The sequence below is a fragment of the Uloborus diversus genome, chromosome 2, assembly GCF_026930045.1.
Source record: "Uloborus diversus isolate 005 chromosome 2, Udiv.v.3.1, whole genome shotgun sequence".
In the NCBI taxonomy this organism is placed as follows: domain Eukaryota; kingdom Metazoa; phylum Arthropoda; class Arachnida; order Araneae; family Uloboridae; genus Uloborus; species Uloborus diversus.
This window is the reverse complement of record NC_072732.1, coordinates 145,937,786-145,955,505: the sequence shown is the minus strand read 5'-3', so window position 1 is coordinate 145,955,505 and position 17,720 is coordinate 145,937,786. Positions and strand designations below refer to the sequence as shown.

The 17,720-nt window shown below is 31.5% G+C and overlaps 1 protein-coding gene across 1 annotated transcript in view; it reads right to left on the bottom strand.

The window, feature by feature from the left end:
* LOC129216586 (alpha-1,3-mannosyl-glycoprotein 4-beta-N-acetylglucosaminyltransferase A-like) overlaps window positions 1-17,720 on the bottom strand; it is a 105,345-nt gene that overhangs the window by 54,220 nt on the left and 33,405 nt on the right. Inside the window, exons 2-3 of the mRNA XM_054850801.1 lie at window positions 4,185-4,589; window positions 1,981-2,114 (exon numbers count right to left, since the gene is read on the bottom strand). Of these exons, the coding sequence (XP_054706776.1) occupies window positions 1,981-2,114; window positions 4,185-4,589 (539 nt within the window). The remainder of the gene's footprint in view (window positions 1-1,980; window positions 2,115-4,184; window positions 4,590-17,720) is intronic.

Genomic DNA, 17,720 nt, shown 5'->3' with positions numbered 1-17,720 from the left:
CAATCCATCTCTATCTTTTTTTTGTGCCATTCACATTTTTACGCCAAGATTGACGCCTTCGGCGGCTATCTACCTTTACGATCTATCTCTAAAATTTCTTATCCATCTCTATTTATTTTAACCTCCCAGCTCATTTCCTAATAAAAACAAAGATCACTCAAAAAACCGCTTTTCTATTTAAGTAGAGCAAAAAAAAAAAGTTATCTCCAAAATTCCCCGTAGTGTGCCAAAGGTAACAAAGTAAAGTAAAAGACAAAGAAAGAAAAAATCTCGCTGTTTTTAGTGACTTAAATGCGCACAACTATGAAATGTAACGTAATATAGATACAACAAAACGTCCAACTTGGGGGGGGGGGGGGGCAAATGAAAAAAGAAATAAATGCAATCCCTAAATAAAACAAAAAAAAAGGAAAGAAAAAAAGCAAGCGCTGCCGGAAAAACACGTGGTCATCACGTCATAAAATTAGAAGTAAGCTAGGAGTAAAAAAAAAAAAGATTAACATTGTTTGCGATTAAGATTCCGTCGTAAATATAGAATCGAAATCCAAGTAGTGACGTCAGAGCCATAGAAGATTGAAGAAGGTTTTTTTTCGACTGATGCGTGGAAAGACATGATGTGTTCAGCATTAAAAAAAATTTAAAAAAAAAACTATTGCGTATTTTTAAGAACTTTTTTCTTCTGAAGAGGGCGAAATGTTTTTACTATTACAAACTTAAATTTTAGAAATGAGGCTTTGATACTTCTCGCAGGATGATATTAGAAAAATAAAAAACCCAGAAAAAAATGCAAAATAAAGGTTTTTTCAAAAATTTATAAAAAATACAAAAATTGCTCTATTTTCAAAATTTTTTTGTTCATCATATTTAAAATTAAATTTCCGACCCTATAGTACAAAAAATAATTGTTTGGCGCGATTGGTTCGGGGTCTGTGAGGTTAAAAGTACTAAAAAATGCTAAAAATCACATAAAACATTAAATAACTTTTTTCTAATTAAAATATCAAAAATCGAAGCCCGAGGTGCACAACTTCAGCAAAAACTACACCTGTATACCAAATTTCATCTTTCTAGGCCTTACAATTTTCCCGGGATGCGCGCCACACACACACACACACAAACATCTTATTTTATTATATGTATAGATGATTGCTTAACAAAGGTAAATCATTGAGCTGACTCCCTTACATCGAAAAAAATAGCAGCAATATCAGGTACTGTTTGACACATAAAGCTTCAGCTTTTAACCACGTGGAAGTTTGGCTGTAGTATTTTTGTCTTATGCAATTTCTGTCCCTTACACTTTTTTATTGCAGTTAATCCCTATCCTCAAAATGCTGGTAACAATTTACACACTTTAAATTATGTTTTGCTTATACTAAAACCCCTATAACCGGAGAGGCCGACGCATCCGCCATGTTGGAGCAAGCGGGAGCAAGCATACTTATCGCACAACAGGGAAATACAGAATAAAAGACATTCCGTAGAACACTAACATGTTAGCAAAGATTACAGAGCATTTATGACGAAATGATTGTAAAATCATGAGCGATAAAGCGAAATTAATCTCACACAACCGAGCTCCATTTCCAGGCTGCCTGCCAGTCACTTCGTCGGCTAGTAATTATCCATACATTTTTTTCTTTCTGCATCTGCTGGAAATTTCAAGAGCTGAAATCCTGGAGCTGTTTGCACAATCAACAGTCGAACAGCCACCCATTTGACCCAATTTAACATGTGCTAAAGAAATGTAAACACCAGCAGCAATGCTATAGCTGCGAAGCCCTGGATCAAGGTTGCTCCAAAATGGCGGATGCGTCGGCTCCTCCACTATAGGGGCCTTAGCTTATATGGGCCCCACGTCCATAGGTCCTGCCTTCATAGCAGCAAAAAGTAACTAGCGAAACGAACAGTTTTATAAGATAAAACATGTATTACTAAAATGCACGCATTAAATTATTTTGAGTTAATACTCTAGCTTACTTCAGCAATGCACACAATAATAACAGCATCTTCTCGTTCTTTTTCGTCCATGTTTTCAATTAAATTTTCTAGAGTGGGTAATAAGTAGCTGTCAATAGGTCTTCGAACTGTAGGGATGCCCATTACAATTGTCACTAGAAAAAAACAGATGCATTTTAGATACATGTTTGTTTTTTTTTTATTAAAATGTTTACTACAACAACAATTACAAACTATACAAAAGATTATGTTTTACACTGAAACATACATTTGTATAAGGGAAATGATATAAGTTCTACCCATCTGTCTACCTTAGCAAAACTTTTAAAACAAGGAGGCATATTTTAATCCTCTGGTGACTACTTCTTTATTTTAGCAGGTAATGTACGTCATTTAATCAATGTCTTCTATATGTGAAAAACTGACTTATAAGCTCAATTTGATTATCGCAAACCATTGTGTGAGCATTCAAAAAAAAAAAAAAAAAAAAAGAAAGAAAAACTGACATTGTGTTTTTTTTTTTTTTTTAAATTTAACCATGACTTTTTTTATTTTTTGGCAAGTTAGACCTAAGGTGATGGGACACTTGAAAATTCAATATCTGGAGCAGATGAGAACATCTGTCATACACCCCTCAATAATATTAATGTTAGTGAAGGGTATTTATTATAAGTTTAAAATATTTATAATTATATGTTTATAACAAATTAAAAATATATTGTTAACTGATTTTGTTTAAGTCTATGAAAAAGCTAAATATTTTCCGTGAAGTAAAAACTTAGGTTTAAAATGAATTGTCATACTCTGTATAACGTTTAAAAGTAATACATAACCAGAATATTATTTTTAACATAAAAAAAAATCTTTCTACTGTATATTGCTCTAATGATCAGAACATACAATACCTTAAACTTGAATTTTAGCAGGGTTATATGTTTGGGAAAGAATGTTTTCTTGATGACACTTTACAGAACAATATATATTGACTTAGTGTAGTTTTTTTTTTTTTTTTTTTGAGATTTTATAAAGATCCTGATTTATAACATTCTTTATATGTGAGTCGCGTATGTTCCTCACATATAAAGAACATGTTACATGTAAGGAGATGAAGGAAAGGAGAGGAAAGATGTTACATGTAAGGAGAATCCTTACATGTACCTCCATACATGTAAGGATTCTCCTACCAGTGAGTCGCGACTCCAAATGTGGTCATGAAACCTTTTTTTTTTTTTTTAAATTTTAAAACATGTAATGTTCATGTTTAATGATAACATATAGTAATATTAAAACAAGATGGCAGGATAAAAAATAGAACCATTTTTATTTTCCTTTGCAGCGACGTTAGCTGACATTGCTTGAATTAATAAAATTACGTTGTTTAATTTTTTGTTTAAATAGTTGTCATTGAATTTTAACAGTAATTGGATTATGTTGTTTTTTTTTTTTTTTCAAAACATTTTTTTTTATGTGTCGTATTTAGCAAAAATTTATGGTAAATCGGAAAATCAATCATTGAGTGCACAAATGATGAACGTGTCGGAACATGTGTTGAAAATTAAAGTGGCAAAATCATGGGAACCACTGCTAAAGGGACGCATGTAAACAATTGAAGACATGAAAAAAAAACACATTAAGTAAAGAAATGTAATTTTTTTACTGTCAAAAAAAGCCGTGATGTAGAGAAAACACTATTAATAAGGACATTGTTGCTCTGCTGTATTTATATTTTTTACAATAAAGTCATGAAACAAAAACTATTTGCACGTGCATCCTTTCCCTATATTAATTCTTTTTCCTACGTTTCCACTCATGTACTGTGCTGTGCCTAAAATTGGTATAGAAATACATATTTGTGTATGCAGAAACAAGTGCTAGAATGATGGTATTAAAATTAGAGTGTCTATTTCAGGATAAAGTATGATTAGATAAATATTTTATTTCAAATGTTTATTGAATTGCGTTTAATAAAACTAAAATAGGCAAACTACTCAAACTTTCTATATGTATTCTCAAGTAAGAGTTTAATGAAAAAAAAATTAGCACAATCTAAGTTAATCATCCTTAAATAAATTTTATTTTTTTAATTTTTCAAAAAGAATCATGTTTCTAGTCTATGTTTACATTTTTTACGTAAATAACAAGCTTTATTTTATTCACATTCGTAATTAAAATAGTTAGAATATTGTATAGAAATACAAAACGATTAATAGCATATAATCACTTACCACCTGTTCTGGACCCAGCAATTTTCAATGCTGGCTGAAGGCCATTGAAGTTATTCATAAGGTGAGGAAGGTAATGATGAAGAGATGGAAGCTGCAAATCCAAACCTTCATCGATATCACCACCGCGATCTCTTCTAAACTGAAAAGTCCCCGTACTGAATGGTATAGCATGTCTCTTTTGCTGCCATAGTGTTCCTCTTCCAAGATATATGCTTCCTGCGTTTTGTTGTTGCTGAGATCTTAATGCCAGGTTTTGAAGGCCTGACGACTGAAGGACGTGATCGAAGCTTTGGCGTAAGGACGTAATATCGCGCAATCTCTCCTGGCTCAGCATCTTCGCATGTCGTAAGCGTTCTTTTAGTTGGGCGATTTGTTGCTGGAGGGATATGTTGTCTGACACATTAGCTGTAAAAAATAAAGAAGAAAAGATGTTTTAAGTTATTGGTTCATGTATCATCCGGGGAAGAAAAATATATCAATTTCATAGAAAAACTAACTTTCTTAAGTAATAAATGGAAGATGCTACGGTTTTTTTTTTTACTTTTAAAACATTCAAATATTTGAAAGGGCAGACAGTTTACGGGGATTTTTTTTCAACGGATTTTCTAAATTGTATGTTTTAACTTTGGAAATTTTAGACATTGCGGTTTTATGAAGCAGTTAATGGAGTCAAAATTGGTATGTTCAGTTGTTGCTCAGTTAGTGTTATTAACCGTTAAAAAATTATTTTTGAGTCCAAGTCGGTTTCGTAAACCTGCCCCGAACACGGGGTACGTTTACGCATATTTATTTCGAAACCTAACATGTTTCTATTAGTGTTTTGAATATAATGTCTTACCATCGTTAAAATAAAAAGCAAACTTATTACAGACTGAATAGTGTATAAAGTAAAAGCTGAACGAGCATGAAGACATCACCACATAATTGTAAGCTAGAATATACGAGTTTGTAACTCAATTAAAAATAAAATGGTGATTTTCAAAACTAAATAGCCTGAAAATACTAAAATGGTTTGGGACAGTTCGGAGCGAAAGAAGCGTCAGGGCACGTTCAGAAGTAAGACACAGTAAGAACGTGCGTAAAGGTGCTCAGACGTCAATGCGTAAACTTGCCCCGTTGCCAACTTTGGATTAATTTTTAACGTGCAAAAAAATTCAATAACATTTCAGTTCATAAAAATACAATTCTCAAAAAAAAAAAAAAAAAGGTCACAATTCTGCTCTTTTGTATATATTTGTTCTTTTTTAAGTAAGCATTATTTATTCACAGTTAGCTTCAAACCGTTTAGCTCAAAATTTACTTGATTTGGTAGAAAACAGATTATTATTTCTGCATACTACACCGAAGCTCAACTGATGCTCAAAAACTTGTGAGGATATTTGCTAGGAAGCAACATCAATATGTTATGACTTTTGGTTATCCAGTTGTAATTCGTTTTGAAAAAAGGACACTGCGTAAACTTGCCCGGTCTACCCTATTCTTTTTTTTTTTTTTTTTAAGTAACAAAATACTAAACTGTAGTTTTTTAAGCATCCATTTTTTTTTCAACGGAGCTAATGTTTAAATTAAAAGAAAAAGGCAAACTTGTACAATAAAACTTAAGTAAAGTAAATGACGAAAATGCAAAAAAAAAAAAAAAAAAAAGGAAAGAGAAATGAACAATTTGCTGTAATTGCCCTTTACCTGCCCACGGCAGTTGTTGCCGTTTAAAGTGTAAAATCCGTTATTTCGCAGAACAACAAGGTATGGTATTAAATAACCAAACGAGTTACAGTGTATACAATTATTGAGTTACACCATTGAACTATAGTTTTGACAAACCTGACCCGTCAGCGTTGTAATACTGTGATTAGAATCTGCGTAGCGTTCACAATGTTGCCAGATTAGGTTTGCTCCAACTATGAGTATCCTACAGAATAACGATTATCTGGGTCGTTAATGCGTAAAATAGGGCACTCGAAAATTCTCTGAACCGATTCTATTCATTAAGAAAAAATTAAATGGAGGGAGTGAAGAGTTTCATTCGATGAAGCAAAGACACCAAGTCACGTGATATATTTTTAAGCAAAGCGTTGGATCAGACTAGGTTTCTTTAGCTAGTTTCAGGCATTACATGTCAATCATTCCTCGTTGTTGAGTCACAACGCTTCCAAGCCTCAGCTTCTGTTAGGCCAATGCTTGAACTTGATTTCTCCATTTAATAATTCCTGGGTTCAAGATGCTTCTTGTTATTTTTAAAACCACTTATACTTGCTTTGTAATAAAATGCGTGCCTCCGCTCCGTTCCGTAGTTTTTAGACGTAGAATTTAGACTTTGTTTTTGTTACTCTTTTCAGTAACAATGAAATTTATCATCCGCTTTTTCTTTTTATTTATTATTTAACTATTCGAAATAGGGATAAAACGTTTTTTTTTTAATTATTATTTTAGTTCTTTATGATTAACTGATGGCTAAATATTTTTTTAATTATCTAGTTGTTTGACAAAATTCCTAATTTTTCTATGAATAAAAAAGGAGCTATGTGAATTAATGATAACATATAAATATAAGATTTTATGTGTGGTCGTATACGATAAACCACAGTGGCTTACCATTGACATATGCATTTATTTGGAAACTGAAAATACGTAAATATGATTTTAATTTTGTTTTTCTTCCTACGCATTTATTAAATTATCAGTTTGAAAGGAAAACATTATTTTTAATTTAATAAAGAATTACATTTAGACTCGTTGTGTTCCGTAACTTCATTTTATCAAAAACTAGCTTCACTGTACTAAAATAAAATGTACGACAATAATATAGTTCTGCATTAAGAATTAATAGTGTAAAATTAATTCACTTGATTCCACACAACAATTAAAGATAATAAAATTTAATGCTCGGTTGAAAATCAGGTTTTCAGCCAAATTCATTGTTTATTTTTCATCCTTTTCATACAAAAGAGCAAAATAAACAGCTTCACAACAGCAAGGAGAAAATTGCATCTACAAGAAAGTTCAGCACACAATTTGTTTTAAAAAGAAACTGTTATCGATAAAAATAAGATTCGGAGAACGAAGCAAAGAATACGATGAATGAAAAGACTTGATGAAAAACATCCCGGAATCTTAGAAAAAATGCTTTTGTATTAAAAAAACAAGCTAACTCTGCAATATTAATACATTTTTCAGTTCTCGCGCCAGATTTTTCTGAGTCATGTCAGAAAGCTAACAGTGACTGTTTCTCACCCTAAGAGAAGTGGTGGAGCGTATTAAAAAATAAAAGAAAAAATAAACCACGAACAAAATTTAATAGAGTTTCTTCAGCGTATTGATTTTTAGCGGTAATTTACAAAAAAGGAAGACCATTTTCTCGCTCTTTCTTTTTTTCCGACTTAGGAACAAGATTATAAAAAATACTGCATTTCAAAATAAATGATGTAAACATTTCTTTAGACATATTTCTTTTAGAACTCCCCGTCATTCGACTCCAAGAATAAATTTTATGTTTTAAATTACCCTTTGTTTATATATCTGTAGTCGAACTTGGTTTTTTTTTTTTTTCCACTTTAAATGTATAATGTTTTGAATCCATAAATTTCAAACAGCCGTCACGAGATGGCAAGACTCTTTTACATGTACAGTCGAATCCCGCTACAACGTGATTCGACTTACATGAAATGGCTATAATGCGAGTTTTTCAGGCGCGAGGAATTTTAGAGCTAAAGCGAATTTCTCGCTCTCAATACGAAAATATTTGGAAAGGAATCGTGATGCTTAGTTTCGGCTCTGTTATTGACTACTAAACATTGACTTCGTGAATGTACTTTCATCCTTTTAGCATCACTGACTACGCAAGTTCCCGCACATCGCAATATAAACATAGCATTGATAGTGTGTATTCATCACCCCTCCTCATTTATCATGTATTTATTCCAAATATTATAGGTGATGAAATAATGTCGCACCTAGGGACGCTGTTTCATCTAAAGTTTGAAGATGGAAACAAAGAGCGAAAGTTTGCGACAATTTAAAAAAAGGTAAAGATTCTTGATTAAATAACTAGAAATAGGGTCGAAGGTAGCACGCCATTAGATATGAGTAAATCTTTAATACATACAATTAAAAGTCAAGAGAAGGCAATCCGTATAATTCTAGACCTTAGTTTTAATATGAACCTCGCGGAGTAGTGTTTTAAGCAAAATGGAAGCAGTATGAAACTGGAATCTGCTCTTGTATTGTAGATTATAGAGACCATGACAGAGTGGTGCTACTATAGATGTAAATGTTATAAAAGTAAATGCGAAGCTACTGTATTTAAAAATATGTTAGAATGATGATCAGATTGAGCAGCATAAATCATCATCTTCAATTTTTAAGTTACAAATGTAACCAATTGTATCTACTCTAAAGTACTCTTTCAGTGCAATGCTTTAGTATGACGACATGCCGTACTGTTTTTTATTTTTATGTCTCTCTCTCTCTCCCGTTGATCTTTGATTTTGTGCATCATAGCAGTATTTTATGTTGAATAATGCAGCTTTTTTAAAAATAGATAAAAAGTCAGCTCTCTTTATGTAAGAAATGGTCGTATATAGTTTTAAAAATGGTCTACAACAGTTTAAAAGGTGTTTAAAATGTCTGAAATGATTGGGTATGTGAATAAGAACATCATACACACAACACTTTTCCACAACACGAAATTTCGGCTTTTACAAGGAGTCTTGGACCGCATCCCTCGCGGAAGTCGAGATCCGTCTGTATATTATTTTGATTTTAGAAAAAAAAACAAAAGAGTTTTTTTAATCTGTACATATACACGTAGTGTTCAATAAGTAATAAGACGAATTTTACTACCCCAAAACCACTCATCAGAACATTAATTTCGGTGGCATGAGAAATGTATGTTGTCTGTATTAACAAAAGCTACCGATAGTTGGCGCGTATCACGTTTCTGAGTATCACGAGATTGAACTGAAGCTTGTTGGCGGGCGCCTACAAGACGCAGTCAGTTGTCAAAATGAAAGCGTCGTTGGAACAAATTTAGGCGATTAAAGTTTGTTTTCGTCTGAAAAAATGATGCATGATGCGTGAAGTTTTGAACAATGACGCAATGTTTAGAGTCTGTACTTTTTGCTGGCAAAAAGCTTTTAAGGAAGGCAGGCAGAATATGGAAGATATTGAACGTGAGGGACAACCTTCAACGTCCATCACAGATTATTATCAAGGTTATTATACCTGCTATTATTATCAAGGGGAATCTCAAAATTTTTTTACATCATCTAATTCTGGTTGTTTCCTCAACTCAAGAAACCGTTACGAGGCAAACATTTTAAAAGCAATAAATCATGTCTAAACTCTACGGAGGCGATTTGGAAATAGCTCTCACAAACTTAACGTTCACAAGTTTTTAAGAAGTGAACAAACAGAACTATGGAATAAATGCATTTAGTCCCGTAGAAGTTATTCTTAAATAAACCATGTAAATCATGACGGTTAAAGTTCTTCTGTATTTTTTTATAAATTTAGTCTTATTTCTTATTGAACAGCCCACGTATATATCCTATTTGAACTTCAAAAAAATATTATAGCCTCACTTATTAAACACCTCTATAAACGCGCTGAGCAACTATTACAGAAAAAGTTTTTTTTTTTCAAAATCTTGAAAAAAATGAGTTTCGTTGTATTATAAACACAAAGAAATTTAACCAATTTATTTATTTAATATTTTCTTTCTTTTTTATTTATTTATTTATTTATTTATTTTTATTTTATTTTTTTATTTTATTTTTTTTTTATTTTATTTTATTTTTTTTTTTTTTTTGCGTTTTAGAAAATCGTTATTATTTTTTTTTTAAAAGCACTTTTGTTGTTTAATATCGTATGAATTGGATTTGACAGTCAGAAGGATTTACACGTGCAACTAATTAATTGCTAACCAAAATCACTAGTTGATTTCTAATGAAAAAAGTTTTCAAAATGTTTGATCATGCGCTTCAAGGATAGAGTAAAAAAAAAGTATTTAATTTAAAGGTATGCAAAGTTTGTGTTCACAAGCACATGAAGATGGACGTGAAAATAATTCTCTTGCATCAGCTCTATGCTTTGTTAACATTTTTTCGTAGGCGTGCACAACTATTTTACGTAACGCGTATAGAAATATATTTGGTATTAAGTAATTATTTGTCTTATGGTAAAATGATAATGTTTCTGCTATTAACACTTTAAATATTCAGATCAGTTAATAGTCGATGCAATGTTTATTTATATTTAATATTAAACTCTTTTTTTGTTTAAAACGTTGAACAATAAGTCAAATGCATGCAGGGGAAAATAAGTAATTTATGTCTTTTATTTCGTCAATCCTTTATTAAATAATTTACATGTGCATTTTTACTAAGTCATGAACATTCCTTCATTCGCAACTCCAATAAACTATAGGGGGCGCTACAGCCACTGTCTAATGGCGGATGAAAAAGGTAAAACAAACAAATGCCGTAACTTATAACTTGCTTTAACACTTAGTGAATGACAGTAATTTTTCAGCGTGTTATTGGGAAGCTTTCTTATCTATTCTTCTGAAATTACATTACACCATGAACTGTCTTAAGACTGTAGTTTACCCCAAAGAGAACACGTGGAATAGAATGTTTTATCTTTTTCTTTAGTATTGTTAATCACCGCAAGGTAGCGTATTCGAGCTCTGGAGTTGCGAATTAAATAAATACCTTAGTTGTTCACGCATTCACTGATTTTTTTTTTTTTTTAATTCATAAACTATCTTCGTTTTATAACCCACTATTCATTCATTCATTCTCGTACATCTGATAAAAAAAAATTGCTTCGTAATAAAAAAACAGAATTTGTTAAAAAATGTTTCATTTTTTACATTTTTCCGCAAGTGATGTAAAGAAAAATGTATGAAAAAATAACAATTTTTTTGCGAAAAATAAAAAATAATTTTAGGAAAGGAATTTTATTACGAAAGACATTGTTCAATTTCTTTGTATTCTGTAATTTTCAAAACAAATTTCCAATTTCATTTTGAAAAAGTTAAGATGCCTTAACTATTTCACTTTGTAACATATTTCCCTACATGAGATGAAACGCAAGTTTATTCCTGCCCAACCTGTGGAAGAATCGGTTAATAAAACAAGGAAAAACACCGATGCATTCAATTGACTAACTATATGCTTTCTTAGATTCACTAGGATGCACCTTTATATAATGTTCTACAAAACTAACATAAAGCTAGACACTGAATTTAAAATTCTCTATTTATTACCACAACGAGTTGCATTTTTGGATTTAGCTTACAGTCAAAGAGGAAAAGAATAATTAAACATGTTTCTCTCCGTGTCTAATTGTTAATCTTATTCAACAATAAATTAGTTTAAGAACTATCAAAGCACAATTGATTAAGCGTTTTACATATGTATTCAAAGATTTAAACTGATATTATTGCAAACTTCGCAAAAAGATTTCTTTATCCGTTAACTCAATTACTAAAAAATGTAAGAAAAAAAATTCTTGTTCTATAATTTTTTGATATAAATTAATAATTTAAAAATAATAAGAATAATTTCTTACACAAGATATTTCAATGTCAAAATGTTTTTTTTTATTTATTTACTTCGTTATATGTACACATTCAAGTCATTTTGAAATTTTCCACCATCATTGCGTTTTAGACTATGGTTATTATTTCTTAAATCTTAAAATTCAATTTCGAAAATAAAACTTCATTAAAGAGGATAAATAAGAATGCTCTTTAATGTACTGGCTAACAATGACTGCAAAGCTCTCTTTCTTTTTTCTCAAACATTTCTGGTTATGCAAATTCAGAGATAGATAGGATGTATACGATCAAAATGTTTTGCTAAGAAAAACATGAGTTGTAACATAAATCTGAATTCCTTTTACATTTTACGATAAGCAAGCTGTCGTAAAAATTCAAAGAAACGAACCAACACCATAAAACGTTCCTAGTTCAGTTACCATTTAAATGATTTTCCAGTTAAGTTTCTTTACAAAGTTTATCGATCCATGAAGGGCTGACATTTTAATCTTTTAATATTATTTCTAACATCAGATATCATGCCTTGATTTCCATACTTGCCATAATATGTTTTGATATTTCTAAATTAAATACATTTGAAAATAGTTCTACTGGATACTCGTTCAATCGAGAAAAAAAGAAAAAAAAAAACAAGTGGATTTTGTATCCAGATTTGTTTAATTATCTCTCTCTCTTTCTTTTTTTAAATGAAAAGAACGTTTTTTTTTTTCTTGATAGAAACCAACTTATTACTATTTAAGTGGGTATTTTGAAGCTATATGTTAAATTACATGTCAGGTATTGTACATAAAATAACAAGAGGAAAGAAAAAAAATGTTAAGCTACTTCATCATGCAAGAACTACTGAAATTGTAATTTTGTTTTTCCTTTTATAAAACGGTGCACTGATGCACTGCTCGTTTTAAAAGGAACTCGGGAAAACACGTAAAATCAAAAACTTGATTTCACCAGGGCTGCAAAATTGGAGTCAAGAGTTGAAGGTTTGAAATTATAAGAATCAGAGTCCAATTATTATTGTCCAATAATAGTTATGAGTCCAATGAAATTATAAGAATAAGATCATTTTCCCAGAAGGTTTGCAACTCTGGCAGTACAAGCAGAGTCGGAGTCGAACTGATTTTGGCTAAAGGAATTGGCTTGGTCAGAGGCTCTAAAACTTCCGAAATCGGATTTTAAGCCGGCGTTAATCATTTTCACTCTGACGTCGCAGCTCTAAATTTCACATACAAATAATAATCCAGTACATCATATCAAATATAGCAATTGAGCTTATCGCAGCAATAGTATTCTTTTCTGCGTGCATTTTTGAGAAAAGGTAATTCAATAATTAACGGATGTAACCAAATGCGTTTACTCCTTAAAAGTTTACGTTTTGGCAAAATTTGATTTTTATTCTGATTGAAGCTTTGAACTTAACTACTTTCATGTAGTTTTGATCTTACAAATGATACCAAAATTCAACTGTAGATATATACTACAAATTCTTGTAAATAGATTGAAAACAATTAAATGATTGTTAATGATTATGAAAAATCCTGTTTTCTGTATAAAGTTTCTAACTCACAGACACTAACACAAAGATGACACCCAGACAAAACCTGTTGGGCGGATAAGATCGTAGAAGAGTGTACCAAGCTCTGTTCCACTTCATAAGTTTCGTCCAACTTTCTACTTACTCAGCAGTTTAGCAGGGGAAAAAATACTATTTCAGACATTCTGCACAGTTTTTGGAGTTAATCAAAAGTCATTAAATTTATCAGCTCATGACTGTCGATTTTACAAAAACTTGGTCTAAAGTAGTTTCAAATTTATGATGCAAGCTTATTCTGACCTTTATTGATAGTCCTAGCTTTGTTTCAGACTAGTGGTACCCGCACGGCTTTGCCCGTAGTTGAAAATTAAAAGGTCATTTGGTTCGTCTGTATATTTACAAATAATGCATGACGAATTTCTCACCAATTGGCTATGTTCATTCGCTCTCCCATTCCACGTCATGATAGTTTCGTAATTTACTCGTCCATCTTATGATAATTTTGCTCCGGAAAATGTTCTTAAAATTGAAATATATACAAAAGAACAAAATCGAATTTTCGAAAAATCGCTTCCAGGTGCACACCCCCATGCTACAAACTAACTTTGTGCCAAATTTCATGAAAATTGACTGAATAGTCTAGGCGCTATGCGCGTCACAAAGATCCAGACAGCCTACAGACATCCAGACAGAGAGACTTTAAGCTTTATTATTAGTAAAGATAACAATCATAGTTAGTAGCACCTCATACCAAATCAATGTGCTCTTAGATATATTCACTACGAGAATCCGAATTTCAGTTTAAATAACAAGAACATTTGAAATTGAAATATGTAAATGTTCTTTCAGTCTAACAATAATGACCTTTTATAAAAATATTCAGGTTAAATGAAATGAAATATACTAAATTACTAATGCAACGTTTAACGCATTTCAACTTCTTACTTTTGATATCTACGAAAATGATTTCTCTTTGTTTTTGGTGATCTTTTTAGTCGCTTTGCTTGTAAAAAGTAATGAAAGTGAACAGTGTTTTCACAGTTGATAAGAACTGCATAAAAATTACAATCAAGTTTCTGAAATTTTAAAATACGTATTAAGTTATTGCGTACAGAATCTTCATTACAAAAAAATAATATGCAATCGCAACCGAAAATTGTGAAAAACGAGCCGTTGTGTGCACCACGTGACTTTCTCTTACGCCAATTTAATGACTGTTATCTACATTTTCAGAAAAACACCAACACCATAACCTTGCCTGAGCGTCACTCACATTAGGGAATCTAAAAACATTCCAAGTAGTAACTGTCGCAAGCCGGTGTAAAAAAGCATTTTACAGATAATATATTTCCCAATATATCGACAATTTTAACGTGATTCAATGGATAACTCTCTAAATATCGCCAATAGTGTCAAATTAAAAACAAACTCGAAAAAAAATCGCCAAATTTGACACCATCTTGGCGATATAACGCCAAGTTGGCGATAATACTGGGTGACCAAAAGATTGGCGAGATATCACCAAGTCAAGTGTTCTCCAAATTATAACATCATTTGAGTTTGCATCGAAATTAGCACTGATTTACCCCCAAAAATGTAAAATATCCCTTTTAGAAAATCTGATCGCAACCAAAAGGGGAGGTGCTCAACTAGATCTACTAGGAGTCTACATACAAAATTTTAACTTCCGTGGCTTTTACCGATTCTGAGATATGCGAGATACATAAGCACATACACACATACGGGCGTTACGAGAAAACTCGTAGTAATTAACTCGGGAATTGTCAAAATTGATAGTTCGGACTTGCATATGTTCTCAAATACATATGAATACATAGCACGCGCGGTCGGGCGGAAAAAACAACTCATCAATTATTCCAGGTTGAATATATGGCGAATTTAATCCGATATATGAGTGAAACTTCTTTCGTGAATGCAATACTTCCTTTACTATGCAAAAGGAAGTGAAAACACAAAAGAGATGTTCATAAATACATATTTGAATATACTGAAACAAATATAATGACCAGAAAAAGCTAGTAACTAGCGGACATGTATTTATTCACTTCAAACTATCTCCGCACAAACGAGAAACTTTTGTCCTACAATATTTCCAGAACTTTTTAAAATGTCACCGTAAGAAGTATTTCAGATAATTAATGGCAAAAGGCTGCAAATGTTTGTCGTGGCTCAAAAGGAGGAAAGCATTAATTCTAACACCTTTGTAGTGACAAAAATAATTTCTTTCACGCCAATTCAAATGGATTTCTTCGAACAAAATCATTTATTCAAACTTTCCGCATGGTATTAATTATTCATTGATTTTCTGGCAAAAGACGAAATTCTACTTTATCTGTATCTTTACTGGAAAAGATCCAGAGTTTAGTTGTTTTTTTCCCACAGAAGCGTCCTACATTTTATCCTTTATATCATTTGTTTTCTTTTTCTCCGGGTAAATGCTATCGTTTACTGAAATTGCTTAGAGAGTTGTAGAAAGGAAGTTAGCTATAGTTTCCCTTGTAGTGTACTAGCATTAAGGAAATGGCACCAGATCTTTAGAAATAAATCTCAGTTGTTCTACCATTGTTAAGGTAATGCACAGAAGTTTAAACATAAATAAAATTTAATGTATGTTACTCTTCTTTTTGTTGTGCAAACGGTAAACTTTCTGAACCTCCCAGAACAGATTTATTTTTGGAAGGTTTAGAAAATTTAGAATTAGGCCTAAATGGGTTAGAAAAAAAGTTTGACTTTGCGATCAAAAACAAAATTCAGTAGTTTAAATGCTATCTTTTTTAAGTTGAGGAACGATGTATTATAGGTTCTATTGGCTATATTGGAGCAAGTGCCACCATAGGTTATCCTGCGACAATAATAAATGATATAAAAAGTTGGATGTAATAGTGGAGGATATTGGAAGTGTAAAGGATGTTACATTTTTACTAGCAGAAGCTTTATTGCAAAAACTAAAATTTGAACTAAATAGTGTTCTTCTAATTTGTAGAAAGTTGAGGAAGAATGTAAAATATCAGTTTCATTGGTGCAAAAAACTTGATAGACTATACTGCGCAAAAAGTGTACGATATAAAAGTTGCATGTCATAGCGGAGGCTTGTGAAAGTGTACAGGATGTTTTAATTCTACCGACAGAAGTTTAATCGTAAAATCAAAACTTTGAAATCACTAATATTCCTAAAATTATTATTGAAATGTTAGTACCAGTGCTAAAAAACTTTTAGATAAAATGTTAACTGCTAATTAATGTTCCATAATACCAAAAAACTTTGGGATTGTGGATCACTTTTAGTTTACGGTTTCTCTTTGTGGCACACTTCTTTTGGTTAAGTCTAAAATCCCGTCTACTGAGTAGACAAGACATGCGTTGTGCCTCTACATGATGGCAGTTGTCGGAACCCTTATTCATTGCCATTACTTTGATAGCAATGTTGTTTTCGCCTTTTGTTTTTCAAAATTCTTGTTTTGGTGAGACTTTCGGTTGTGCCTAAAAAACTGGAAGCAAACAAATTATATTCAAATCTGTATACCTATTGATAAGCTCCTCCTCAAGTGATTAATATAGCAATAACCATGTTATTATTCAATGTTTCATGTTTCATAACATCTACAATGCAAATTTTCAGCTTTTCACGGGGTAACTTCGGAACTGAGATGTTTTCAAAGTTAAAGAGCAGCAAGTTTACAGCCATCTTTTGGCTTTAGTTACTTTAAAAAAAGCCTAATAATATTAGTTAGTACACTATATGTTTGTTTAGCAATATTTCAAAGCACATTTTGAAATAATATCTGCAATCTTGAGTTCTACCCATTAAGTAGAATTATTGTTCTTATGACCTTCTAAACATAATATTTTAGGGTTGATTCCTTCCCTTGCTGTTTCAAATGTAAATAACGGTCCTGTATAATAATATTGGGGTAACATTGGTACAAAATCAATTTTCCTACTTATTTTAATGGGGTTAAAGTACTGTCCTAGTGTTATTCGAATTAGTGGGGCAAGATTGGTACAAGTAAATTATTTTTAATGAAATACCATAGCAACGGAAATTACTCTTTTGCCATATCTTGTATCAGGAATACTCAACTGACATATTAATGAATTCTTTAAGCTTTTTTACTTTGAAAATAAAGATGGAAACATAATAAAACTTTGAAAGCGCCCCAAAGTTTTCCCAGTTTACGGTAAGATGATGCTATTAAATTTGAAGAGTTTAGTCAAAAAAAAAAAAAAACAGCAAAAAAGGGCTTTTTCATTTTTTACCTATTTGCAGATTAACTTGCTTTTGTTTTCATATTTTGAAAATGTTGTTGGTTAGATCTTATTGTTGACTCAAAACTTATTCCTAAGACTTAACAATAACTATAAATAAAACAAAAACCAATAAAAATGTCTTTTTGGTTCAAAGTTCGTCCTAGTGAAAATTTTC